This window comes from Oncorhynchus mykiss, chromosome 23 (genome assembly GCF_013265735.2).
Source record: "Oncorhynchus mykiss isolate Arlee chromosome 23, USDA_OmykA_1.1, whole genome shotgun sequence".
Taxonomy (NCBI): domain Eukaryota; kingdom Metazoa; phylum Chordata; class Actinopteri; order Salmoniformes; family Salmonidae; genus Oncorhynchus; species Oncorhynchus mykiss.
In genome coordinates, this window is record NC_048587.1 from 43827566 (window position 1) to 43855495 (window position 27930).

At 43.3% G+C, this 27930-nt stretch overlaps 1 protein-coding gene across 6 annotated transcripts in view; it reads left to right on the plus strand.

The window, feature by feature from the left end:
- The first annotated feature begins 1385 nt into the window (after positions 1–1385).
- The window catches only part of kat6b (K(lysine) acetyltransferase 6B), a 44024-nt gene continuing 17479 nt past the window's right edge, over positions 1386–27930 (plus strand). The window contains exons 1-7 of one of the 6 annotated variants that reach the window (XM_036960511.1): positions 1386–1679; positions 4045–4980; positions 22357–22465; positions 24935–25050; positions 25493–25619; positions 26204–26333; positions 26556–27667. In XM_036960511.1, the coding sequence (XP_036816406.1) occupies positions 4333–4980; positions 22357–22465; positions 24935–25050; positions 25493–25619; positions 26204–26333; positions 26556–27667 (2242 nt within the window). In that variant the 5' untranslated portion in view covers positions 1386–1679; positions 4045–4332. Of the gene's footprint in view, positions 1680–2861; positions 3088–4044; positions 4981–22356; positions 22466–24934; positions 25051–25492; positions 25620–26203; positions 26334–26555; positions 27668–27930 lie in introns of those variants that run through there. The other 5 variants (XM_036960512.1, XM_036960510.1, XM_036960513.1 and 2 more) reach the window with 5 other exon arrangements.

Sequence of the window (27930 nt, forward strand, 5' to 3'; positions counted from 1 at the left end):
TGAACTTGCAACCTTCCGGTTACTAGTCCAATACTCTAACCACTAGGCTACCCTGCCGCATAAATGGCACCCTATATCAGTTTCCCAACTCCAGTCCTCTAGTACCCCCAACAGCACACATTTTTGTTGTAGCCCCAGACAAATTCACCTGATTCGGGGCAGCAGGGTAGCCTAGTGGTTAGAGCGTTGGGTTAATTGAAAGGTTGCAAGTTCGAATCCCCAAGCTGACAATTTGTCGTTCTGCTCCTGAACAAGGCAGTTAACCCTAGGCCATCATTGAAAATAAGAATTTGTTCTTCACTGACTTGCCTAGATAAATAATTAATTCAACTCATTGAGAGCTTGATGGTTATTTGACAAGTTGAATTAGGTGTCTGGGGCAACGACAAAAATGTACCCCTCATTGTGCAGAGCCTGGGCATGGAGGTTCATAGGGGTAGAGAATGTCTAACAGGTAGGTGGGTCCGATGCCATTTAGGGCATTGTAAACGAGGAGGAGATTTTTACAGTAAATTACTTGAGGAACATGTAGTCAATGGAGATCAGCAAGGATCGGGGTGATGTGCGCATACTTTTTTTAGTTTGTGCTAGAAAACTTGCGGCACTGTTTTAGCTGAGCTCTAGTTTATGAAATAAATCTGCGGTCCCAAGAACTTCGTTTCCATAATCAATTCCGGATAAAATGATTGCATGGATGAGTTTTTCTGCGTCAGATGTGGTGAGAGAGGGTCTTATGCGGGAGGTGTTATTCAGGTGAAAGAATGACGTTTTACAGACGTGACTAACGTGGGCATTGAAGGAAAGAGCAGGGACGGATTTCACACCCAAATTTAGTGTAGGCAGCAGCTGTAACATCTTGAGGTTGTTGATGGATAATTTCCATAATATGATTGAATCATACTGTTGATTTATTGGTGTCCATTTAATAGACTATGATTCTTTGTCTTCTTGTCTGTCTTCCTTTAAAATGATATCAATATAATTTTTTGTAGGTGTCATTATTCATAACGATTTTATGTTATGATCATGATCAAGGACTTGATGTCTTCATTATATTAAGATTGGGTCAATTTAACAATCCCTCTGCAAAAAGACCTATCCAGCTGGTTATATGATCAGAAGATGCTTGGAAACAAGGTGGCCCAATTGGCTGCATAATCTAGGAAGTTATTCCGTATAACGGCAATTAATGCCAATGTCAATTTGTACACTAGCTGTGCAAGTATTATGCCACTCGCAGAATACAACACTGGATAAAGACATCAAGACGCGTTGCAAAAAAATGTAATCTTCCCATGCACATCCCGGGACATTTTAATGTGGAAAGTGAAAGTGACATTACATTTGCCGCTATGATCATTGGGGAAGCGCTACTGCTCTACAGGGGCGACGGTCTGCTCCACTTCACTGACTGAAGTAGGGATGTCTACAGTGAAGAAGAAGGGGGAGGGAGGTACCACTTTGTCACAGGCTGCTATGTAGATTAACCTTTCAATTAGTTGTTATCAGGTCCTCTCTGTCTCAGCGCGAGCCTTCAGCGAATCGTTTAGAGATTAAAAATACAAGGAAACCCCCATATGGATGTGCCGCTGTGAGTGTGATTATTTATATCCGATCGTCGTTTCAGTCATCGTGTTAATAAAGAAGAGGACTGTATCCGATAAAGAAAACTTGAAGAGGTAACTACCAGCAAATATTTACGGTAGCTAGCCGATGCCTTTTTCTCTCACTGGTTACATGTTCATCCTTGCATAAAACTTGCGTAATTTGTTTTGCCTCCTTGCCCAGCGTCGGTCGGAACATTTTGTAAACGATCTAGCCTACATTCCAAGGAGACTGTATATCACTGACTAATAATGTATAAACGAGAATGGACCTGCGAGTCGAGTGAGAAATGGATGGATCGCGAAACTGTAGCAATACATTTATTATTGAGGCACTGTGAAGATGCTGCTACTCCGATTTCCCGGGTCAACTACTCCGTTTGTAGGCTATGTGGACCCCCCCCCCCCTCCCCCCCATGTGTTTATTTTCTAGTCGGAAATGCAGTGCAAGATAATACAGATAATAAGTATTGTCATAATTTACACGGTAGAATCTTGATGATCGTTGTAGCCTAACACATGCAGGCACTCGTGCTATGTAGAGAAATTCTACCGCTTGATGGATAAGAAATCCTGAATGATTATTTATAGTGTGCCCTATTTATTATGATGTAGCCCACCCGTAAACGTTTGGTAGCCTACATGAGTTGGTGAAAACTGAAATCAGTGAATTGTCGGTGCTTCTGGGAATAGGCTGTAGTGAATTTCCACAAGATTGGAAAATAAAATGAGAACACCAGTTTGTGGGGAAAGAAGTGTCGGGTAGCATGGACAACCATAGCACGATAATAGCCCATCACCTTCAAACATTTTTAAAACTTGCTGCTTTAAATCAGCAGTCAAGTCTTCGCCGTTTCTTTTTGCAAATAAATGATGGATTTAACAAACAACCAATTAAAGTCTAAAATGATCCAAATCATTTTGAAGTGTAACCAATTGTTTCAAGGAGGAGTCGTAGTAAAGGTGGGCTGTCGTTTGACACAGGATATAGTTTAACCAGAAATCCTTAATTTAACCACTGACCTGCGGTAACTTTTATGTTAATGAATGACAATCTAATTGAGATACAAAAGCTATATTATATTGTCCCTATAGTGCACCAACTTATTCAGTCAAACGATAAGTGCTTAGGGTAAATATAACATCAATCCATGATACGAGAAGACACCTTAAGAGGCGGTTCAATTGAGTGTAGTGACAGATCAAGCAGCCAACGCAGTCCCTTCTAAAGTGAGCTCATATATAATGATTGACATGTACTTTATCAAACCAGAAATCGGATCTTGCCTTTACAGCCAATATTAAAGTTGCTAGGGAGGGCACATTAGTGTAGGTAAGGTTTAATGAGACTCCATTGGATTGTAATCAGCGTCATGTCGGATTTATGTAAACTACAACATTGTAACAAAATGGCGACTGTTTAGGTCACGTCATTAATGCAGGCAGCAATGTTTTTCCCTACAACTCAACTGATACAAGCAAGGTTAGTTACATATTATCTTCTCGTTCGTAAGCGTCTCATGTTAGTTTGAACATAAATTGCCGTCTTAAATTTCCGGTAACCATCCCTCCGCAGCTGTCAAAAAGTGCAACAATATGAATTGATCGTGTGCGGCTAACATTCAAGCTCGCGCCGACTGCTAAAATGAACAAATCCTTGTTTATCACTCGTTACGCATACAAGCTGTCAAACTCGCGTGCAAGAAGTCAAACTCCATTGCCCTTCTTGTTCTACATTGTAGCTGATTTAGAAACACTGAGTAGTCTAGTTTGGTCAACTGGTGATGTTACAATGAAGCATTTAACTATCAACAAAAAAATAACACATATCACAAGTAATTTTGATAGGTGTTTTAACATATATTTAATAGGTGACATTTAATCTCCCTTGTTGTTATGACTGTAGTCAGTGTCATGACAAATTCATCTTGATCATTATTTTACCACAAACTATTGCGTGAGGTTAGGTCAATCGGTGGATTATAGTATCAGACTCAGACTACGGATTAAGTAACATTAGCCTATCCCTAACCTACCTTGAATCATCTTCAATCCGTCTGAACTGCTTTATAATCCATCTGTTTCTCTTGAGTGTTGTTGACCTTCATTTCATGTTGTCTTGGTCTGCTTTTCAGTAAATGTTATGGTGAGGTCTCAGAATATAGCCTAGCCTACTAATCCAAAAACACTTAAATTGGTCATGGCCCAATGTGTAAAGTGTATACTAGGCCGATCCCTCACAATTCACTACCAGTAATCAAAACAATCTGTTTGTCTAATGTGACCATGGGCTACTGGTACTTGAGACTCAGCAAAGGTGCTGGGTGAAACAAATATATAGAAATCCTGGCTCTGTTATTGTTAGGGTACAGTATTGCATATTTTTGGCTTGTGATCTTATTTGACTGTTTATGGCTATCTGTGTTTTTTTCTTTTTAAGTTATCATTTGGATCTTGAAGGAACTTACGTCATTCGAAGGAATCGTGTTCCAGGTCGGTCGGTAACTGTCCCAACCTTCGAGGAATTTACTATCTAGCTACTTTCATCTTATTTTGTGAGGTTACATGTGAGCTTCTACCTTGGATGAGGATTTACAGCAGGAATATATTGATGCCGAGGTGGAACATTACTTTTTGACCTTCAAGATGTGTTGGATGTATCAAATGTTTCACAACAACAAGGGATATTCTCTATGGATCACTTTTTCCTAAATCTCATTGTTTAACCATGGTGGAACTTGCTAACCCTCTGTATACGGAGTGGATTCTAGAAGCAATACAGAAAATTAAAAGGCAAAAACAGAGGCCTTCCGAGGAGCGGATTTGTCATGCGGTGGCTACCTTACACAGATTGGACAAGAGGACCGTTCTGGAGCAGTTGGAGTTAAGTGTTCACGATGGTTCCATTCTCAAAGTCACCAATAAGGGGAGCGTGTCGTACAAAGACCCTGAGCACCCTGGGAGAGGAGTATCTTCATCAACAACATCGCTCAAACCTGTTAGTGCAAACCTCTCTGTCCCATTGTCTAAAGGATCTATATGGAATCCCAGTGAACTTCGCCACGTTGACTGGAATAAAATTCTGAGGAGGGCCATCGAGGGTCTGGATGATAACCACGGTTCCTCTCTGAAGAACATCCAGAGGTACCTAAGGAACCAGGATGATCTATCACACGTCCTGGACAACCCGGGGTTTCAGCAGAGGTTACGACTGTCCGCCAAACGGGCAGTCAACAACGGCCGGCTGGAGAAGAACGGCCCACTCTACAGGTTAAACCAGGGGGGTAGTGGAGTGGAGGGGAGGAGCCAGAGGTGTCCAGGTGCTTCCCCATTGGCTCTTCAGTGTGTCACTCTTCTTCCACATGAGAGCGACCAGGTACGGTATACTGATACTAGGTTCTGTATATTTCTCTGATTATAGTAGCCTGCTGATAATACTGTGTATTCCAAGGCTTCTTTCACTAGGTACAGTATGCTACTCATAACCTGAAAAGGATTCAGAGGCTATCTCTTATGTCGATAATATATCCCTTTCTTTGGTAAAAAGCATCTGCTAAATGGCATATATTATTCCTTTAGCCGGCAAAATAAACACTAGATTGTTGTTTGACCAATATGTCTCCTTTTGGAATATTCCGTCTCATTTGGTTAAGGACTTGATGCTTTCACTGATCATGCCTAATCGGCTTCAAGCACTGGGTGATGATGTTGCACTTGAGGAATGCAATTGGATGATAGCTGACAGTTTTGTGATGAATAGCAGAGCTCTTGTGGGCTTAAATCAAGCTGTTGTGATATAATATTGCTTCTTGGAAACACAGCTACTCAGTAGATCTCCTAACTAGTTCAGTGTGTACTTGAGAAAACTACTAGGCTTTGTTTACATTTCCTCAGCTCAGGAAAATACTTCTTAACCAATTGGCCATTTTTGCATTTGTTTGGCAGAATAGATGGGCTATGTTATTATAGACAGAGAGTAAATAACGTACAGTAGCTTTTAAAATTATTTGTCTTTGAGAACACAGGGTTGTGTGTGTTATAATTTTGTGGGTCAATTATTTTATACAAATACAATGGCTCAAATATGTTTAACAAGTAATACAAATCTAAAAATGATAGCTGACAAAATTATCAACACCCCTGTTTACAATACACCAGCAACCTCCCCTTGCTAGGATGACACTGAGCCTTTTTCTATAATGTTTTATGAGATTGGATAACACATTGGGAGGGATCTTAGACCATTCATTTGTGCAGAATCTTTCCAGATCCTTGATATATATAATTTGGCCTGCGCTAATGGACTGCCCTCCTCAATTGAAACCACAGGTTTTCAATGGGGTTCAAGTCCGGAGACTGAGAGGGCCATTGCAAAATGTTTATTTTTTTGTGGTCAGTTATCCATTTCTTTGTATATTTTGATGTGTGCTTGGGGTCATTGTCTTGCTGGAACATCCAATTGCGGCCAAGTTTCAGCCTCCGGGCAGATGCAACCAGGTTTTTGGCTAAAATGTCCTAGTACGGTTGATGATGCCGTTGACCTTAACAAGGACCCCAGGCCCAGTGCAAGCAAAACAGCCCCATAACATCAAAGGTCCAACACCTTATTTTACATTAGGAATGAGGTTATTTTTTTGCATATGCATCCTTCTTTTGATGCCAAACCCACCGCTGGTGTACATGGCCAAAGACCTATTTTTGTAACATCTGACCATACCACCCTGTTCCCGGTCCAAGTGCCAATGCCGTTTAACAAACTCCAGGCATTTACATGTGTTGGTTACTCTCAATAAATGCTTTTTTTATGGCAACCCTTCCAAATAGCCTATTGGCATGGAGGTGACGTTTAATTGTAGATTTGGAGAATTGGTGACCCCAAGATGCAACCAAGTTCTGTAATTCTCCAACTGGACCTTGGACTTTTCTTTGCCTCCCAAATCATCTTCCTCACTGAATGGGGACAAGATACAAATGAATCCTCTACCAGGCACATTTACCACTGTTCCAGTGGTTTTATATTTGTAATAATTGCTCTAATAGTTATAAGTGCTATATTTGGGTTTTTTCTACGCATTGCCTGCTTTTTTGAAAGTCAACAACCAGTTCCATACATTTTTGGCATTCCACATGGTGATGGATGACAAAGGGATTTTAGCTGTGGAAGGCCACAATACTGTTCCATAAAATTACATTTAAAAAGGAGAATGTTAATGCAGATTTAATTTAGTTTGATTTGAATCTTTAGGGTTGCCAATAATTATTTTGATTTACTTGTTAACCAAAATTGTTCTCTGAGCAATTATATTAATATAAGATTTTTTCACCAGCTGATTTTATAAGAAGATTTTTTTTTCAGCAGCTGTGGCAGTTATCGGAGCGAGGCTGAATGGGGTCTAGCAGGGGTCTTCCTACATGGGGGGGTGTGGGAGGTCTTCCTGGGGCATATGTACAATGCATTTGGAAAGTCTCAGACCCCTTACCTTTTTCCACATTTTGTTACGTTACAGCCTTATTCTAAAATGAATTTAAAAAATAATAATAATCCTCATCAATCTACACACAATACCCCATAATGACAAAGCAAAAACAGGTTTTTTGATTTTTTTTTAGCACATTTATAAAAAAAATAGACCCCTTATTTACATACATATTCAGGCCCTTTGGTATGAGACTTGAAATTGAGCTTGCGCCTCCCGGGTGGCGCAGTGGTTAAGAGCGCTGTACTGCAGCGCCAGCTGTGCCATCAGAGTCCCTGGGTTCGCGCCCAGGCTCTGTCGTAACCGGCCGCGACGGGGAGGTCCGTAGGGCGACGCACAATTGGCCTAGCGTCGCCCGGGTTAGGGAGGGCTTGGTCGGTAGGGTTAGGGAGGCCTTGTCTCATCAGTGACTCCTGTGGCGGGCTGGGTGCAGTGTACGCTAAGGTGGCCAGGTGCACGGTGTTTCCTCCGGCGCGTTGGTGCGGCTGGCTTCCGGGTTGGATGTGCGCTGTGTTAAGAAGCAGTGCGGCTTGGTTGGGTTGTGTATCGGAGGACGCATGACTTTCAACCTTCGTCTCTCCCGAGCCCGTACGGGAGTTGTAGCGATGAGACAAGATAGTAGCTACTACAACAATTGGATACCACAAAATTGGGGAGAAAAAGGGGGTAAAAATTCAAAAAAAAGAAAGAAATTGAGCTCCTATTTCCATTGATCATCCTTGAGATGTTTCTACAACTTGATTTGAGTCTATATAAGGTCCCACAGGTGACAGTGCATGTCAGAGCAAAAACCGAGCCATTCGAAGGATTTGTCCGTAGAAGTCTGAGACAAGAATGTTTCAAGGCACAGATCTGGGGAAGGGTACCAAAACATTTCTGCAGCATTGAAGGTCCCCAAGAAAACAGTGGCCTCTATCATTCTTAAATGGAAGACGTTTGGAACCAACAAGACTGGGCCACCTGGCCCAACTGCTCAATTGGGGGAGAGGACATTGGTCAGGGAGGTGACCAAGAACCCCAGAGTTCCTCTGTGGAGATGGGAGAACCTTCCAGAAAGACAACCATCTCTGCAGCACTCCACCAATCATGCCTTTATGGTAGAGTGGTCAGATGGAAGCCACTCTTTAAAATGCACATGACAGTCCATGGAACAAGATTCTCTGGTGTGATGAAACCAAGATTGAACTATTTGGCCGGAATGCCAAGCGTCACGTCTGGAGGAAACCTGGCACCATCACTACGGTGAAGCATGATTGTGGCAGCATCATGCTATGGGGATGTTTTTCAGCGGCAGGGACTGGGAGGCTAGTCAGGATAAAGGGAAAGAAGTACAGAGAGATCCTTGATGTTAACCTGCTCCAGAGCGCTCAGGAACTCAGCCTAGGATGAAGATTCAAAGTAAAATGTTTAAAGCTTCACACACTTACAGCTTCACACACTCTTGGCATTCTCTCAACCAGCTTCACCTGGAATGCTTTTCCAACAGTCTTGAAGGAGTTCCCACATCTTCTGAGCACTTGTTGGCTGCTTTTCCTTCACTCTGCGGTTCAACTCATCCCAAACCATCTCAATTGGGTTGAGGTCGGGTGATTGTGGAGATCAGTTCATCTGATGCAGCACTCCATCACTCTCCTTCTTGGTCAAATGGCCCGTACACAAGTCTGGAGGTGTGTTGGGTCATTGTCCTGTCATATAAAATAAAAGCTGGGATGGCTTATCGCTGCAGCATGCTGTGGTAGCCATGCTGGTTAAGTGTGCCTTGAATTCTAAATAAATTACTGACCGTGACACAAGCAAAGCACCATCACGCCGCCACCTCCATGCTTCATGGTGGGAACCACATATGCAGAGATCATCCGTTCACTTATTCTGCATTTTACAAAGACACGGCAGTTTGAACCAAGAATCTCAAAATTGGACTCATCAGACCAAAAGGACAGATTTCCACCGGTCTAATGTCCATTGCATGTGTGTCTTGTCCCAAGCAAGTTTCTTATTTTTATTGGTGTCCTTTTAGTAGTGGTTTCTTTGCAGCAATTCCACCATGAAGGCCTGATTCACGCTGGCCTTCATGGTCTGCGTGAATCAGTTGATGTTGTGATGTCTGTTACTTGAACTCTGAAGCATTTATTTGGGCTGCAATCTGAGATGCAGTTAACTCTAATGAACTTATCCTCTGCAGCAGAGGTAACTGTCATCCTTTCCTGGGTGGTCCTCATGAGAGCCAGTTTCAGCATGGCGCTTGATGGTTTATGCTACTGCACTTGAAGAAACTTTAAAAGTTCTTCAAATTTTACAGATTAACTGACCTTCATGTTTTAAAGTAATGATGGACTGTCGTTTCTCTTTGCTTATTTGAGCTGTTCTTGCCATATGGACATGGTCTTTTACCAATAAGGGCTATCTTCTGTGTACCACCCCTACCTTCAATCCTCGGGCCGACTCCTCTTCTCTGTATACATCAATGATGCTGCTCTTGCTGCTGGGGATTCTCTGGTACACCTCTACGCAGACGACACCATTCTGTATACTCTGGCCCCTCTTTGGACACTGTGTTAGCTAACCTCCAGACGAGCTTCAATGCCATACAACTCTCCTTCAGTGGCCTCCAACTGCTCTTAAACGCAAGCATCACTACTCTGGACGGCTCTGACTTAGAATACGTGGACAACTACAAATACCTAGGTTTCTGGTTAGACTGTAAACTCTTCTTCCAGACTCACATTAAACATCTCCAATAAAAAATTACATCTAGAATTGGCTTCCAATATCGCAACAAAGCATTGTTCACTCATGCTGCCAAACATACCCTTGTAAAACTGACCATCGACTTCGGCGATGTCATCTATAAAATAGCCTCCAATACTCTACTCAACAAACTGGATGCAGTCTATCACAGTGCCATCCGTTTCGTCACCGAAGCCCCATACACTACCCACCATTGCGACCTGTACGCTCTCGTTGGTTGGCCCTCGTTTTATACTCGTCGCCAAACCCGCTGGCCACAGGTTATCTACATGTCTCTGCTAGGTAAAGCCCCACCTTATCTCAGCTCACTGGTCACCATAGCAGCACGCGCTCCAGCAGGTATATCTCACTGGTCACCCCCAAAGCCAATTCCTCCTTTGGTCGTCTTTCCTTCCAGTTCTCTGCTGCCAATGACTGGAACAAACTGCAAAAATCTTTGAAGCTGGAGACTCATGTCTCCCTCACTAGCTTTAAGCACCAGCTGTCAGAGCAGCTCACAGATCACTGCACCTATACAGATGGGCTATCTACCTACCTCATCCCCATACAGTATTTATTTATCTTGCTCCTTTGCACCCCAGTATCTCTACTTGCACATTAATCTTCTGCACACCTACCATTCCAGTGTTTAATTGCTATATTGTAATTACTTCGCCATCATGGTCTATTTATTGCCTGAACTCCCTTATCTTACCTCATTTGCACTCACTGTATATAGACTTTTTGTTTTCTTTTGTTCTACTGTATTATTGACTGTTTTATTTATTCCATGTGTAACTCTGTTGTATGTCGAATTACTATGCTTTATCTTGGCCAGGTCGCAGTTGCAAATGAGAACTTGTTCTCAACTTGCCTACCTGGTTAAATAAAGGTAGAATAAAAAATACCTTGTCACACAACTAATTGGGTCAAACGCATTAAGACGGAAAAAAATTACACAAATTAATTTTTAACAAGGTACACCTGTTAATTGAAATTCATTCCAGGTGACATCCTCATGAAGCTGTTTGAGAGAATGGCAAGAGTGTGTAAAGCTGTCATCAAGGCCGAGGGTGGCTCCTTTTGTAGAGTCTCAAATATAAAATATATTTTGATTTGTTTAACATTTTTTGGTTACTACATGGTTCTATATGTGCTATTTCATAGTTGTGACTTCAATATTATTCTACATTTAGAAAATAGTAAAAATAAAGAAACCCTTGAATGAGTAGGTGTCTGAACTTTTGACTGGTACTGTATGCATTTATTTTTAAGTGGCGACCACTATTTAGCAGCTGCATTGCGCCTCTACTAATGCATGTAAGGGAAACGCTGTAAAATTATTTTGGGATGTGACTGTATGGCTTGATATAGGGCCACTAAAAACTCTTAGCCTTCATTGTTTTCTCTTGACCATGATGCATGAGACGTGTTTTTCACTCTGCAGAGATTGTGGCTCCATCACTCAGCACTAGCTCATGCTGCACGTGAACAATACTGTATTGACAGCAGTTTTGTACTTGACAAATGAAAAGGACTTTACAGTGAAGGCCAAGGCATTGGAAGGTTACTATTACTGTTGCCATAAAACAGTTTCCCCCCCCCCCCCCCCCTTTTGTGTAGAAGATCAAAATGAAAGTCTAGGGCTTTGGGAGTATAAAGTTGCGTTAACATGTTTTCTCTCCAAGTTATGGAAAGGATTAATTTATGTTAATAATTTGGTAATTTACCACTTTAAATTGTGTAGGCCTACAGTATACCATTCTATATTGGCATTTTCACTATTGGAGACATTATCTACCCTTCAGTTTCATTATGAATATCAGGAAATAACACCGTTGACTATACAGCCACAAGTTTGTGTTTGCGGTCGGACCAAAGTGAAACAGTTCTGTTTTAAGACACTGTCCTCCTGTAATAAAAAGCTTGTCATTACCAAGAAATCTATCCTCATAAGAATTGTCTTGTCCCTTTTCTGTATAAGTTTGGAGTCTTTCAATTACACTCAGCTCCTTTGCTATTTGGTGGTGACATCCCTAAGTTCTTTTAGTTTACTCAAAAGGATTACTTCTTTCTAGTCCTTGACATTAGCGAGTAACAAAGCATAACTAGTCGGTATTGGAAATGAGAGTCTTGGAAAAGAGCAGTCTTGGGTCAAAGTTTATTAGATTCTAAAGTGAGTTTGGCTGCAACAAAGGCAAGGATTTTTCTTCTCTCCCCTTACTGTTATGTAACCTGTTCTTCAGCACAGCTCTCTGCCTGGCTTCTAGAACAGAAGTCTTCTAATAGAACCCCACCCCCCTCATGGAACACAACTGTGCCTTTTTAAAGCACAGTAATTTCCTCTAATGTACTTAATTTGGTATCCCCTAGTCAATCAGTAACATCTTCTCCTCTTTAGCTGTGTGTTCTTTCTCTTTTATTTTCAGATGAGAACTACTTTTAAGGGTTTTTATTTTTCTCTCTGTTTAATCACCAATCGGAGGCTGTTCCCTACTGCATAAAATATCTAATGGCCAGCCCAGACTAGGCTAGCCACATAGGGTTTTTGCTTTATACATTTTTGAACTACTGTGTAAGTTGTGAAACTTGACTTTATCAACTACACATATACTGCGCTTATCATTTCACAATTGCACTAATATCATCAAAATCAATAGCTTACTACATCAGCATGTTTTCTGGGCTAATTCAGTGGTTCTTATCTAATGAAGTAGATTCACATAAGAATTGTTAAAATAATTTATAAGTAGAAAATTATACTGTTGCTGTTTCCTGTTTTGATTTACAGCCCAATGTCTCAACACTGGTTTTAACTGTCCAAATTCATTGTCAATATGCTGAAGTAGGTTGTAATATTTTGAATACAAAAATTGCTCTTTACAAATATGTCAGTCTTGTGTTCAGATTACTTTTATTTTCCTAAATTAGAACTTTTTATGAACTGCAAACGCACATACATTTGCCAAGGGTCCACTCGGAGCTGGAATTGATTAGCTTGTTCTACTGTAATCAATATTGTGCACAAATGATTCACTCACATCGATATTGTATGGAAATCAATGGAACTGGGACAATTCGCTGACGCTACATGTGCCGTTCTCTTCTAAAAGACAAACCTCCAATAACTTGGGTGTACTACATTTACAAGTCGATCGACAATAACCTGTAGTTGCCATATGTCAACTTCTAGCTTTGTGAGACCATTATATCGGCCGATACGGAAACAACACTTTTTGACTGGATAATTACAATGAATCACCACCTCACATCGGTTTCTAAATTACTTCAGGGATTGGCTTTCATTTGAATTATAGTTTAAGCCTCAAATCCAATAATTAATTTGAGGCCAGAGTAATTTATGGGAGGAGAGAGGGAAAAAAAGTATACTACCGACTGCCACATATGATGACAACACCGGTATTAAACGAAATATATTAATCTGTTTTAAGCAATCGATTTTGTGAGATCGTGATGACTATAAACTTTTAATACTAACATCACCAATCTGAGGATGTAAAAAGGATGTATTTCATCTTTTTGTGTGGTGAAAATTTCTAATGTAGTAACACGTTCAGCCCATCCATAGGAAAAATTTGCGTAAAATGTAAAGAATTAGTCAAGATAATGAAATATTTTGATTTGGGATGATAGATGTGGTGATAAATGAAGCACACTTTTACATTTTTAATGTATTTTTTTACAACATTGACATCTGTTTCTCACTACTTTTTAACCATGGAGAGAGTATAAAAATCCTCTTAAAGACAATTTAACCAGGCGCTGTAGATTAGATCTTCCATAGTGACTGTGCAGCAGCCTGAACCTTTCTACTCATATGCTCAGGCTACCGATTTGATGTAATAAAAAGCTAATCCTATCTTATTGGAATAATGCCCTTTTCATGCAGGTCATGTATATGGCTGTGACGGTCATGGAAGTTTGGATGACGATAGTTGGCCAGCCATTTGTTTGCAGTCATCATAATAACTGTTTGAATAGCAAAACAAAACACATATTTTCTCTTCCTCTGCTCCTGACTGCATGTGCTGCCGTAGAAATGGAATGAATAGAATGGGAGTCCCCATTCAAGTCAATGGCGGCATAATTGGTGGACTGGCGGCCATTGCAAGTGTACCCATAGGAGCAAAGCCGGAAGTGTACCCATCAATGTGCCATTTATTTGTTGATTCAACTGACATTACAAAAAATGCAGTCCATTGCATGAGCCATATCACTTAACATAATTTTAATTGACATTCTACATTACTATAGAAATTATTGCATCACAATACCAGGAAGCCCTTGTGAGTTTACCAGTCAAGTTGCCAGGGTTAGAGGAACCATTCTATTAATTATATTTCTATGTGTGCTGCTGCTGCATTGTGGTGGCGTTGCCTCGCAACCAAAGGCTTGTTTGCTACAACAACATGCTTGTTTCAGTAAGGAGCAACAAAGTTCCATTACATTAAGAGTCCATGTTCCCGCAGAAACGGACTCAATCGCATGAATGCCTGGCCGTCCCCTCTTCAGTCAGCAGTTGTTCCACCCCAAAAAATGTAATAAAATTACATTACAAAAAAATGTATGACGGTTATTTTATTTTCATGAGTCTTCATAACTAAGGTAATTGTTCCAGCCCTAGTCCCACAGACAAATTGCATGGTTAACACGATGATAAGCTGGGCGCTAGTAACAATTTTACTATAGCATCACTGCAGATGAAGATTTCACATCCAGTTAAATGTTTATTTGGGGGATACAAAGTAGCCTAGGTTTGTGATTGTTTGATCAAGTACAAAAAGAGCAGCCTATTTAGATACTTTAGCCTACTAGAGAAAGACTTCTCTGCTGATTTTAGAAGTCGTTTGAACACAGTTGTTCCAAACAGCTAGAGCCTTTCACAAAGATGAATCTTCATTTGTAGATTAGGTGGATTCTGTAGTTTTTGTGATGGAATATATTGTGATCAAGTGCAAAAGGAACAGGCTAGATAGTACGTAGGCCTAAAGACAGACGGCTCTGCTATTTAGACGTTTTTAAAGGACAGATTTTTTTTATTTTTAAATCCTGTTTGATAGAGCTTCTTCCTGTTTCTACTTTCTGTGACCCATTTAATGATCACAATGACGTAATGCCGCATCTAGCCAAGGTTGTGGGTTTAATTCTTGTCGGTATTGATACTCATACTAAATATGTATGCACTCCCTGTACTGTACTCTTAGTCACTTTGGATAAAAGCATCTGCCAAGTAAATTATACGCTGTTGAAGAGATGTTGAACGTGAGGTGTAGCCTATCTTACAAAAATGAATCATCTCTGTAGCATTCATTCAAAAGTGGTTGTCTTTACATAGACAGACAATCTGATTCCACCGGTTGCACAGCCACTCTATTGACCTGGAAGATTTTGGAAATGGAGGAGTCATTGATGTATCTAAATGGCTTTCTCTCATTATATTATTCAATTGATAGGCTATAACACCAGCCAAGAACAATGACCAAATCCCACAGATGCATCCTATCCCTGTTTTACTTTTCCACTTCCTGTATTTTGAAATGGCAGCAGGTAGACTAGCGGGTAAGAGTATTGGGCCACTAACTGAAAGGTCGCTGGTTTCAAAAGCCCAAGCTGACTAGGTGAAAAATCTGATGTGCCCTTGAGCAAGACACTTAACCCCTAATATTTCTTGTAAGTTGCTCTGGATAAGAGCGTCTGCTAAATTACTAAAATGTAAACAACTTAAATGTGACTGTGGCTAGCCCTAAAATCTACCTGGGGCACATTCGGTAATGGTGAAGTTAGAAATGGCATGCATAGAGCGGACATGATTCAGTATCTAATATGTCAGAGAGGCATGATTGTTCTACATACTAGGCATTTTTATCTCAAGATAACGTGACATCGGACTCTTCTCAACACCCAGATTGCATCTGCCGGTCACGGAGGGGTCACGTCAGGGCCGATGGATATTGCGTTCAAACGGGCTGTGTTGAGGTCATGATGATAATCTGCCTGCCTCTGGCTCAGTAGAAACTAATTATGGGCATCTCCCCAGAGTCCTTTCTTCCCAAAACCTCCGCAGTCAGTTGATGAGTCGTTTGTGTGTGAACTGATGATGAGGTTTGTTATTTATTGTCATACCCGATGGTCATGAAATGATTGAACCGAATAACGTTTCATAAGTCTACTGAACAAAAAAGGTGTTGAAAATGTTCGTTGAGTAGGAATACACCATATAGTAATATATAACCTATGACCCGTAGCAGATGTTTTTATCCAAAGTGATTAACAGCATAGAGAGCGCATGTGTTTTTAGCATGTGTAGGTTATGTGATCCCTGCGGGAAAATAACCCATGACCTTGTTGCAAGTGTCGCAATACCAACTGAGCTACACATGGCCGTTTACCTTCAAACTAAACAGGGGCTAGTCTGCTGTTAGTTTCTGTGTTATGTGGTGGTGCTGTTTTCAAGGTGGTTGAGTCCATTGGGTTCAATAAGAAAGTCATTTCATAGTGTTTGATACTGAGCAGAAGAAAGTGTTTTGAATATTTTGCAGGCTGTAGAACAGATGGGTATAGGCACAATGTTTACCTTCCTACTAGCCATGCTGGTAGTTAGAACTATTGACAGGCAGATCTAAGTGATCAGTGCTAGGTCCTCTTAAACCTTAAAGCTGATATTTTACTACTTTTGTATGTCATTTTAAGCCCTTAAGTGATTGTTAGCCTTTCTACTGCTGATTCTGAAACATGGAGAGAGGGAGAGCAACTTCAATGTTAGGGCCGGGACGATACCAGTATTGCGATACTCGTTAGTATCCTGGCAAGGAAACGAAACACAAAGCGAATTTAACTTCTTCAGGAAAACAGCCCTAATGTTGGAAATAAACATTATGTTTATAGCTCACAATATTTTACATACAGCAGGTTAAAGGACCAAAGAGTGAGGTCTGCTTTGGGTTTCACTTCTTGCCATGGAAAAAATATTGTGATACTGGTATTGTCCCGGCACTATACAATGTATTTGAATCATTTATTATGATTCATTAACATTATTAAGGTAATTTGATTACATGCTGGCTAATCCTGTCTAATTGTAGTGTAAAGCTTTCTCAAGTGGATTAAGCCCCTTAACTGATTATCACATCCCCTTTCAGATTCAATGGATAAAGAAGGGCAATTTTTCACATGTATTACGGTAGAGTACCTCCTGTGGGCAGTAAGTGTTCATAATAAGCTAATTGTGTTTTAGTTGTTGAGAACTCATGTCAGGGGGACGGACTATTATGTCACTAATTCCCATCATTCACAGAGCTTTGATGGCTAAGCCTTGTGTTTACTTATTCATGTATCTGCATATCATTGCATCTGTTTGAATATATTCTCTGTTTCAATAATCCCCTAAAAGCATGCTCTTCAGTCAGTAGACTCCAAGACAAACAGGAATAGATGAGTGTTATGCACATTTTTTGTGTCATAAAGCATACCAGAATACCGATATTATTCCCATATTTACATCACAAACAGTACATACATAGCTAGTCCACTATGCCTCTTATGTTTTTGAACACTTGCTATGTTTCTCTCCCCAGCTACGCCCTGACCCCATCCCAATATACAGTTTCTGTTTCTCTCCCCAGCTACGCCCTGACCCCATCCCAATATACAGTTTCTGTTTCTCTCCCCAGCTACGCCCTGACCCCATCCCAATATACAGTTTCTGTTTCTCTCCCCAGCTACGCCCTGACCCCATCCCAATATACAGTTTCTGTTTCTCTCCCCAGCTACACGCTGACCCCATCCCAATATACAGTTTCTGTTTCTCTCCCCAGCTTGCCCTGACCCCATCCCAATATACAGTTTCTGTTTCTCTCCCCAGCTTGCCCTGACCCCATCCCAATATACCGTTTCTGTTTCTCTCCCCAGCTTGCCCTGACCCCATCCCAATATACAGTTTCTGTTTCTCTCCCCAGCTACGCCCTGACCCCATCCCAATATACAGTTTCTGTTTCTCTCCCCAGCTACGCCCTGACCCCATCCCAATATACAGTTTCTGTTTCTCTCCCCAGCTACGCCCTGACCCCATCCCAATATACAGTTTCTGTTTCTCTCCCCAGCTATGCGCTGACCCCATCCCAATATACAGTTTCTGTTTCTCTCCCCAGCTATGCGCTGACCCCATCCCAATATACAGTTTCTGTTTCTCTCCCCAGCTACGCCCTGACCCCATCCCAATATACAGTTTCTGTTTCTCTCCCCAGCTACGCCCTGACCCCATCCCAATATACAGTTTCTGTTTCTCTCCCCAGCTACGCGCTGACCCCATCCCAATATACAGTTTCTGTTTCTCTCCCCAGCTACGCGCTGACCCCATCCCAATATACAGTTTGTTTCTCTCCCCAGCTATGCGCTGACCCCATCCCAATATACAGTTTGTTTCTCTCCCCAGCTATGCGCTGACCCCATCCCAATATACAGTTTCTGTTTCTCTCCCCAGCTATGCGCTGACCCCATCCCAATATACAGTTTGTTTCTCTCCCCAGCTACGCGCTGACCACATCCCAATATACAGTTTGTTTCTCTCCCCAGCTACGCCCTGACCCCATCCCAATATACAGTTTCTGTTTCTCTCCCCAGCTACGCGCTGACCCCATCCCAATATACAGTTTCTGTTTCTCTCCCCAGCTACGCCCTGACCCCATCCCAATATACAGTTTCTGTTTCTCTCCCCAGCTTGCCCTGACCCCATCCCAATATACAGTTTGTTTCTCTCCCCAGCTACGCCCTGACCCCATCCCAATATACAGTTTCTGTTTCTCTCCCCAGCTACGCGCTGACCCCATCCCAATATACAGTTTCTGTTTCTCTCCCCAGCTACGCCCTGACCCCATCCCAATATACAGTTTCTGTTTCTCTCCCCAGCTACGCGCTGACCCCATCCCAATATACAGTTTGTTTCTCTCCCCAGCTATGCGCTGACCCCATCCCAATATACAGTTTGTTTCTCTCCCCAGCTACGCCCTGACCCCATCCCAATATACAGTTTGTTTCTCTCCCCAGCTACTCGCTGACCCCATCCCAATATACAGTTTGTTTCTCTCCCCAGCTACTCGCTGACCCCATCCCAATATACAGTTTGTTTCTCTCCCCAGCTACGCCCTGACCCCATCCCAATATACAGTTTGTTTCTCTCCCCAGCTACGCCCTGACCCCATCCCAATATACAGTTTGTTTCTCTCCCCAGCTACGCCCTGACCCCATCCCAATATACAGTTTGTTTCTCTCCCCAGCTACGCCCTGACCCCATCCCAATATACAGTTTGTTTCTCTCCCCAGCTTGCCCTGACCCCATCCCAATATACAGTTTCTGTTTCTCTCCCCAGCTACGCCCTGACCCCATCCCAATATACAGTTTGTTTCTCTCCCCAGCTACGCCCTGACCCCATCCCAATATACAGTTTGTTTCTCTCCCCAGCTTGCCCTGACCCCATCCCAATATACAGTTTGTTTCTCTCCCCAGCTTGCCCTGACCCCATCCCAATATACAGTTTGTTTCTCTCCCCAGCTACGCGCTGACCCCATCCCAATATACAGTTTGTTTCTCTCCCCAGCTTGCCCTGACCCCATCCCAATATACAGTTTCTGTTTCTCTCCCCAGCTTGCCCTGACCCCATCCCAATATACAGTTTGTTTCTCTCCCCAGCTACGCGCTGACCACATCCCAATATACAGTTTCTGTTTCTCTCCCCAGCTACGCCCTGACCCCATCCCAATATACAGTTTCTGTTTCTCTCCCCAGCTACGCGCTGACCCCATCCCAATATACAGTTTGTTTCTCTCCCCAGCTTGCCCTGACCCCATCCCAATATACAGTTTGTTTCTCTCCCCAGCTATGCGCTGACCACATCCCAATATACAGTTTCTGTTTCTCTCCCCAGCTACGCCCTGACCCCATCCCAATATACAGTTTCTGTTTCTCTCCCCAGCTACGCGCTGACCACATCCCAATATACAGTTTGTTTCTCTCCCCAGCTTGCCCTGACCCCATCCCAATATACAGTTTGTTTCTCTCCCCAGCTTGCCCTGACCCCATCCCAATATACAGTTTCTGTTTCTCTCCCCAGCTACGCCCTGACCCCATCCCAATATACAGTTTGTTTCTCTCCCCAGCTATGCGCTGACCCCATCCCAATATACAGTTTCTGTTTCTCTCCCCAGCTACGCCCTGACCCCATCCCAATATACAGTTTCTGTTTCTCTCCCCAGCTACGCCCTGACCCCATCCCAATATACAGTTTCTGTTTCTCTCCCCAGCTACGCGCTGACCCCATCCCAATATACAGTTTCTGTTTCTCTCCCCAGCTACGCGCTGACCCCATCCCAATATACAGTTTCTGTTTCTCTCCCCAGCTTGCCCTGACCCCATCCCAATATACAGTTTGTTTCTCTCCCCAGCTATGCGCTGACCCCATCCCAATATACAGTTTGTTTCTCTCCCCAGCTACGCGCTGACCCCATCCCAATATACAGTTTCTGTTTCTCTCCCCAGCTACGCGCTGACCCCATCCCAATATACAGTTTGTTTCTCTCCCCAGCTACGCGCTGACCACATCCCAATATACAGTTTGTTTCTCTCCCCAGCTACGCGCTGACCCCATCCCAATATACAGTTTGTTTCTCTCCCCAGCTACGCGCTGACCCCATCCCAATATACAGTTTGTTTCTCTCCCCAGCTACGCGCTGACCCCATCCCAATATACAGTTTGTTTCTCTCCCCAGCTACGCGCTGACCCCATCCCAATATACAGTTTCTGTTTCTCTCCCCAGCTATGCGCTGACCCCATCCCAATATACAGTTTGTTTCTCTCCCCAGCTACGCGCTGACCCCATCCCAATATACAGTTTGTTTCTCTCCCCAGCTATGCGCTGACCACATCCCAATATACAGTTTCTGTTTCTCTCCCCAGCTACGCGCTGACCCCATCCCAATATACAGTTTGTTTCTCTCCCCAGCTATGCGCTGACCACATCCCAATATACAGTTTGTTTCTCTCCCCAGCTATGCGCTGACCCCATCCCAATATACAGTTTGTTTCTCTCCCCAGCTATGTGCTGACCACATCCCAATATACAGTTTGTTTCTCTCCCCAGCTATGCGCTGACCCCATCCCAATATACAGTTTGTTTCTCTCCCCAGCTATGCGCTGACCACATCCCAATATACAGTTTGTTTCTCTCCCCAGCTATGCGCTGACCCCATCCCAATATACAGTTTGTTTCTCTCCCCAGCTATGCGCTGACCACATCCCAATATACAGTTTGTTTCTCTCCCCAGCTATGCGCTGACCCCATCCCAATATACAGTTTGTTTCTCTCCCCAGCTACGCGCTGACCACATCCCAATATACAGTTTATGTTTCTCTCCCCAGCTACGCGCTGACCCCATCCCAATATACAGTTTGTTTCTCTCCCCAGCTATGCGCTGACCACATCCCAATATACAGTTTCTGTTTCTCTCCCCAGCTATGCGCTGACCACATCCCAATATACAGTTTCTGTTTCTCTCCCCAGCTACGCGCTGACCACATCCCAATATACAGTTTATGTTTCTCTCCCCAGCTACGCGCTGACCCCATCCCAATATACAGTTTGTTTCTCTCCCCAGCTACGCGCTGACCACATCCCAATATACCGTTTATGTTTCTCTCCCCAGCTACGCGCTGACCCCATCCCAATATACAGTTTGTTTCTCTCCCCAGCTACGCGCTGACCACATCCCAATATACAGTTTGTTTCTCTCCCCAGCTATGCGCTGACCCCATCCCAATATACAGTTTGTTTCTCTCCCCAGCTATGCGCTGACCACATCCCAATATACAGTTTGTTTCTCTCCCCAGCTACGCGCTGACCACATCCCAATATACAGTTTGTTTCTCTCCCCAGCTACGCGCTGACCCCATCCCAATATACAGTTTGTTTCTCTCCCCAGCTTGCCCTGACCCCATCCCAATATACAGTTTGTTTCTCTCCCCAGCTATGCGCTGACCCCATCCCAATATACAGTTTGTTTCTCTCCCCAGCTACGCGCTGACCCCATCCCAATATACAGTTTGTTTCTCTCCCCAGCTATGCGCTGACCCCATCCCAATATACAGTTTCTGTTTCTCTCCCCAGCTACGCGCTGACCACATCCCAATATACAGTTTGTTTCTCTCCCCAGCTACGCGCTGACCCCATCCCAATATACAGTTTGTTTCTCTCCCCAGCTTGCCCTGACCCCATCCCAATATACAGTTTGTTTCTCTCCCCAGCTTGCCCTGACCCCATCCCAATATACAGTTTCTGTTTCTCTCCCCAGCTACGCGCTGACCCCATCCCAATATACAGTTTCTGTTTCTCTCCCCAGCTACGCGCTGACCCCATCCCAATATACAGTTTGTTTCTCTCCCCAGCTATGCGCTGACCCCATCCCAATATACAGTTTGTTTCTCTCCCCAGCTTGCCCTGACCACATCCCAATATGTAGTTTCTGTTTCTCTCCCCAGCTACGCGCTGACCCCATCCCAATATGCAGTTTCTGTTTGGGAACGAAAGAGTCCAATCGGGACAAGAGGCCAGAGCAGCTTCTCTCCTGTGCAGACTGTGGGAGCAGCGGTAAGTTCATACCCTTTTTTCATTTTTTTATATGACTGTGCCAAACTGGGCTGAACTTGGCTGACCTGGTTACACATTCACCATATTTCAGTTACCTAGACTCCTAGAGAGCCTTTGTCCACTTGACACAATGTGCATGTTTGAGGTCTCACTACATGGCAGTCGGACTGTGCATAATAACTGCTCTAGATCACCTTGCATCCCACATAACTACTCATTATGTGATCAAGCTTAGTGATTATTCTGCGCCTTGCTGAAACTGATCCTCTCGAACACACTGGCCATGTCATAGTTAGTCTTGCTGACTACTTTCTAAAACTGTGTGCTAATCTTATTACATACCATTTAGAATGTACTGTTTAGTAAAAAGACAATTATCTTCCTCAATAGCAGGAAGTTAATTCTACTAGATGAAAAGTAAAAATATGATTGCATACTGAATTTCAGAAAGTTCACATATTATAACACCTTGCATTTAGGCACACCCAATCAGCCTATTATTTAGAATGCAATTCCGGGTATTCGGACACGGCCACTGTCTGAATCCCAAATTGGATTATTACCTACGAAGTGCACTACTTTGGACCAGAGCCCTATGGGTAGTGCCCAAAAGTAGTACACTAGGCCTATATAGGGAACAGAGTGCCCCATTTGGGATGAAGCCACAGATAGATAGGAAGCCCTCTTTGTACACTCGGTGTACAAAACATTAAGAACACCTTCCTAATATTGAGTTGCACCCCTCTCCCCCTTTGCCCTCAGAACAGTTTTAATTCGTCAGGGCACTCTACAAAGTGTCTAGTGTTCCACAGGGATGCTGGCCCATGTTGACTCCAATGCTTCCCACAGTTGTGTCTTCAATGCTTCCCACAAGTTGTGTCCAGTTGGCTGGATGGCCTTTGGGTCATGGACCATTCTTGATACACACGGGAAACGGTTGAGCATGAAAAACACAGCAGCATTGCTGTTCTTGACACAAACCTGTACACCTCTGTCACCTACTACCATACCCCGTTCAAAGGCACTTAAATCTTCTGTCTTGCCCATCCACTCTCTGAATGGCACACATACACAATCCGCTTCTCAATTAAAAATCCTTCTTTAACCTCTCCCCTTCATCTACACTGATTTGAATTGGATTTAACAGGTGACTTCAATAAGGGATCATAGCGTTCATTTGGATTTACTTGGTTAGTCTATGTCATGGAAAGAGCAGTTGTTCATAATGTTTTCTGCACTCAGTGTATATGTAGCTAATGTTGTAGCAGATTTGGTTTATACAGATTCTAATTAGGCATGGTCAATCTGCAATTTGTGAGTCTGTGGTTTAAACACAGTGAGTCGATGTGTGGAGGGGTATACCCCGAAATGATAGCAGCAACTCTACTGCCATCGGGCCGTTGCCATATTCCTCTTGCATCGTGATGTTCTCCTGCTTTAGGCTAAACCCTCTACTTAAAGGACTTACTTGATGAACTGTTTCTATTGGATAGTTGGAAAAGGGAGACATGACAGATGAAGGAAGAATTATGGCAAAACTGCCAACAACCCATGGTGGACTGAGGAAGGAAGCTGCAGATTCCACTTAAGTGGCCATTAGAATTTAGAAATCACTCATGTCGTTGAGTGAACGGCGCTCTCGGAATCGGAATGCAACAGCATTCTGGAAACACGGCAGGCAGCAATGAGGGACAGAGAGGGAAATAGGATCAAATGTCATCCATTTTCCACTGCCGTAGATTGGTGTCATTTTCCTTTACTGTTCTTTTCTTCCAGACAAATTTGCTGCTGCTAACCCTCTGTAAAATGACCTCTCATAAGGATTAGTTTGCCTTGGAAACAGTTATTTTAAATGCTGTAAGGAATTATTCTCCCAGTGACATTTTTATAGCTCAAATTTGACTAAGTAGCGTTGAGGTGGTTTTCATTAACCGCTCCTAGTGTACACACATTGTGCTCTGGGTGTAAAGCAGCTGTTTTACAACCATGAGAACGAGCCGGTGAGAGAGGAGGCACGCTTTTACATGACTTTCACGTTTGGGCCCCCATTAGACTGAGTTCTGCTACTGTTTCTGCCTCATTAAGAACAAATTATCTTTAATTAGCTGCTCAGATGTTTGATCATACTGTTTTTTAAACACAGCTTGTGGAAAAGAGCGAGCGGTCCCACCCGGACACAGACGCACGCAAACGCTGCTTAACATTGTTGATAATGCAATATGTTAATATTTAACCTTGCTGTGTGAACATAATGGGAAGGTCGCGCCTCCCGCTCGGTGAAACTGATACTAAAGTATGTTTCCCAAATAGGACCCTCTTCCCTATGTAGTGCACTAGTTTTGACCACTGCCCCGGGCCCTGGTCAAAAGTAGTGCACAACATGGGGAATAGGGCGCCATTTGGGACACCGCCTAAAGGATGGTTGAAATGTGCAGCAACACTAATAACACTCTTTATTTATCTCTACAGGGCACCCATCTTGTCTGAAGTTCTCCCCAGAGCTGACCACAAATGTGAAGAGATTGCGATGGCAATGTATAGAATGTAAAACCTGTAGCTCCTGTCGAATACAGGGCAAAAACGCTGTAAGTATTTTCATACTTTAGATTTTTTTCTAAATACAGTGCCATACCATTTAATCTGTGTGAGATAGAGATTGATAATGCTTTCATGGAGACATAATAATGTAATCAACCCGGTAATAAATTTCCTCTTAACAATGAAAATATCTGTGTCCCAAATAGGACCCTATGGCCTATATATAGTGTACTACTTTTGAGCAGAGCTCTGGTCAAAGGTAGTGCACTATATAATGGATAGAGTGCCGTTTGGGACAGAGACATATCGTGAAATCTTTTTTCAAGCATAGATCTGCCATTTCCGGGCAACATGTTATGCAGTGAAGACACAGCCTCTTTTTTCTCCATCCACCTTTCAACCAAACATAATTCACCTCCACATACATCATCCATATTAAACTAAACGGACAGTGAAATGACAGAAGGTGTAACATCTATGCAACAACAGGGAAGCCACCACACAGCCCCACACATGCCTCCTGTCTCCTTGCAGGACGAGATGCTGTTCTGTGACTCTTGTGATCGGGGGTTTCACATGGAGTGCTGCAACCCACCACTCTCAAGGATGCCAAAAGGTAAAGGTGTTCATACATATGGTGGTCTCTCTCTCTGTGTGTTCTTCATAGGGGGCCTTTAGGTCTGTCAATCATCATAGTGAAGCAGAGATGGCTTATTAGGAGCTTTGCAAGAATATCAAATTATTCCCCAGTCCCAGGGGAGAGATATGTAGATTACTGTACGTGGCCTACAGCTATGCTTGTAATGATTGAACAGCTACTGTAGTGTAAGACCTTTGGCAGCGGGACTGATATTCACACAAGTCGCATCGCTTTGCTCAAAATGCACTGACATGGGCTGTCTCTCAAATGGTACCCTCTTCCCTACATGGGCCCTGGTCAGAAGTAGTGCACTGTATAGGGAATAGGGTTCCATTTTGGGACAGTCTATTTCAGTGGACCCTGATGGTTTTTTTTTTTGTATAAAATTTTTATGGATTTCCCTGCTTTGTGCTGAGTAATTGATTGTTGTTCATTGTAAGGAGTGAGTAGGAGTGTGTCTCTCTCCCTCTCCCTCGCCATCTGCATTAAAAGGAAATGTTTCCAATGAATGTGTGGTGTGAGTTGATGAAGCCACCTAACTGATGCTCTCCTCTCTCTAGGTACCTGGGTATGCCAGGTATGCAGGCCCAAGGAAAATGGAAAGAAACTGCTGCATAAGAAAGCCGATGAGATCAAACGTCGATATGCAAAGCCAATCGGGAGGCCCAGAAATAAGCTCAAACATAGAATGTAAGTTTATCACCATGATCTGTAGACATTGCCTTTACTTTAGTGTACCAATAGAAGGTTGTGCAGAGTGTCCATAAACCACATTATTACCTCAAGGAAATGCTTCTGCTTTTTATCGCAATGCTTTGTTATAAATTGAGTTATGACTAAGTTGTTTTCATAAACGTTGATTCATACCATAGTTTGTGTCCTTGCCTAACCCCTACGCTGTTTCTGTTCTAGGTCTGTAAGCAGTGGTGACGGCTCCATGCTAGCCCGGGGAGGAAGGGGGTCACCTGGTAGGGGTCAAAAGCTTACCGTCTGTTCCACACCTTCATCTGGTCATGCAGCATCTGTGAAGGACGCCACAGACTTATTGGCTGTTGCTACATCAAACCCCTGTTGGGCCGGTGACGCTGTCACCTTCACCACCCAATTCACCACCTCTTCCACCCCCTCCACCACCCCTCCCCTCACGCCCACCTCGTCCTCCTCCACCCCAGCAGTTACAGTCACTGTTAACAAGAAAACCAAAGGGCTTATCGATGGGCTTTCCAAATTCTTTACCCCCTCGCCTGTCGGCCGCAGGTCGTCGCGAGCCGGCGAAATCTTAGACCCCTCTGCCCTGAAAGGGTCACAGTCTTGTTGTCCTGCTAGGAAAAAGCCGGGCACTCCGCCGAAACTATGGAAACTCAGTCCGTCTCAGTCAGTCGTTGGCTTAGCTGCAAAGTCTGATACAACTCCAAGTCAAAAGCTAACCACCACCACCATTTCTCGCTGTACACTCCCTCTCCCACCCCCACCCACGTCACTTGGACATAGCCCCACCACCTCCCTGGTCTCCTCCAGCTCCACCTCCGCTAACTCCCCCCAGAGTTCTTCCAGCCAGTCTAGCGTCCCCTCCATCACCAGTCTCTCTAATCACAACCAACTTAAGGGACTCTTTGACGGACTCTCCCATATCTATGCCACTCAGGGACAATCTCGGAAAAAGGGACTGCCTTGCTACGCACCACCTAAGCGCAGACACCGTAAGCAGGACTTAGGGTCCTGTGCCACCGCGTCCAAAACATATCCTCTCATTCCCCATCCTCCCCAACAGCGCCTCGGAAAGAAAGAGATGACAAAGAATAGGTTGTTGTTGTCGTCCCACTCCTCCTCCCATCCCAGGCCTGGCCGGCCCAGGGGGCGCCCCTTTAAGGTGGTCAGTCACTTCAGACGTAGCCCCTTTTTAAAAAAGCACAGGATGCTAGGCAGGCTAAGATGTAGAGTGACCCCTCAGAAGGGACCCCAGGAAACACCAGGAAAGGGAGACATGACAGACGAAGGAAGAATTAAGGCAGAGCACGACCATGGTAAGCAAAGGCGTGAACGCTCCGACCGAAAATACCTGCGTCTACTTCCGCTAGTTTAAATATTTTTTTAACCCAAGGCTTGTGACAAAATGCCTTACCGTATGAGCTAACAAATGTTTTCTTTTTACAAGAGTGAACAAGCTCATTTTGGCTTCGCCCTGCTTTAATTCAATAACATTTGAACAGTTTCTACTACTAATCTTTTACACCACCTACTTTAATTAATTCATTTCTGTTTTTTTCCCCAACTCGTTTAATTTCGT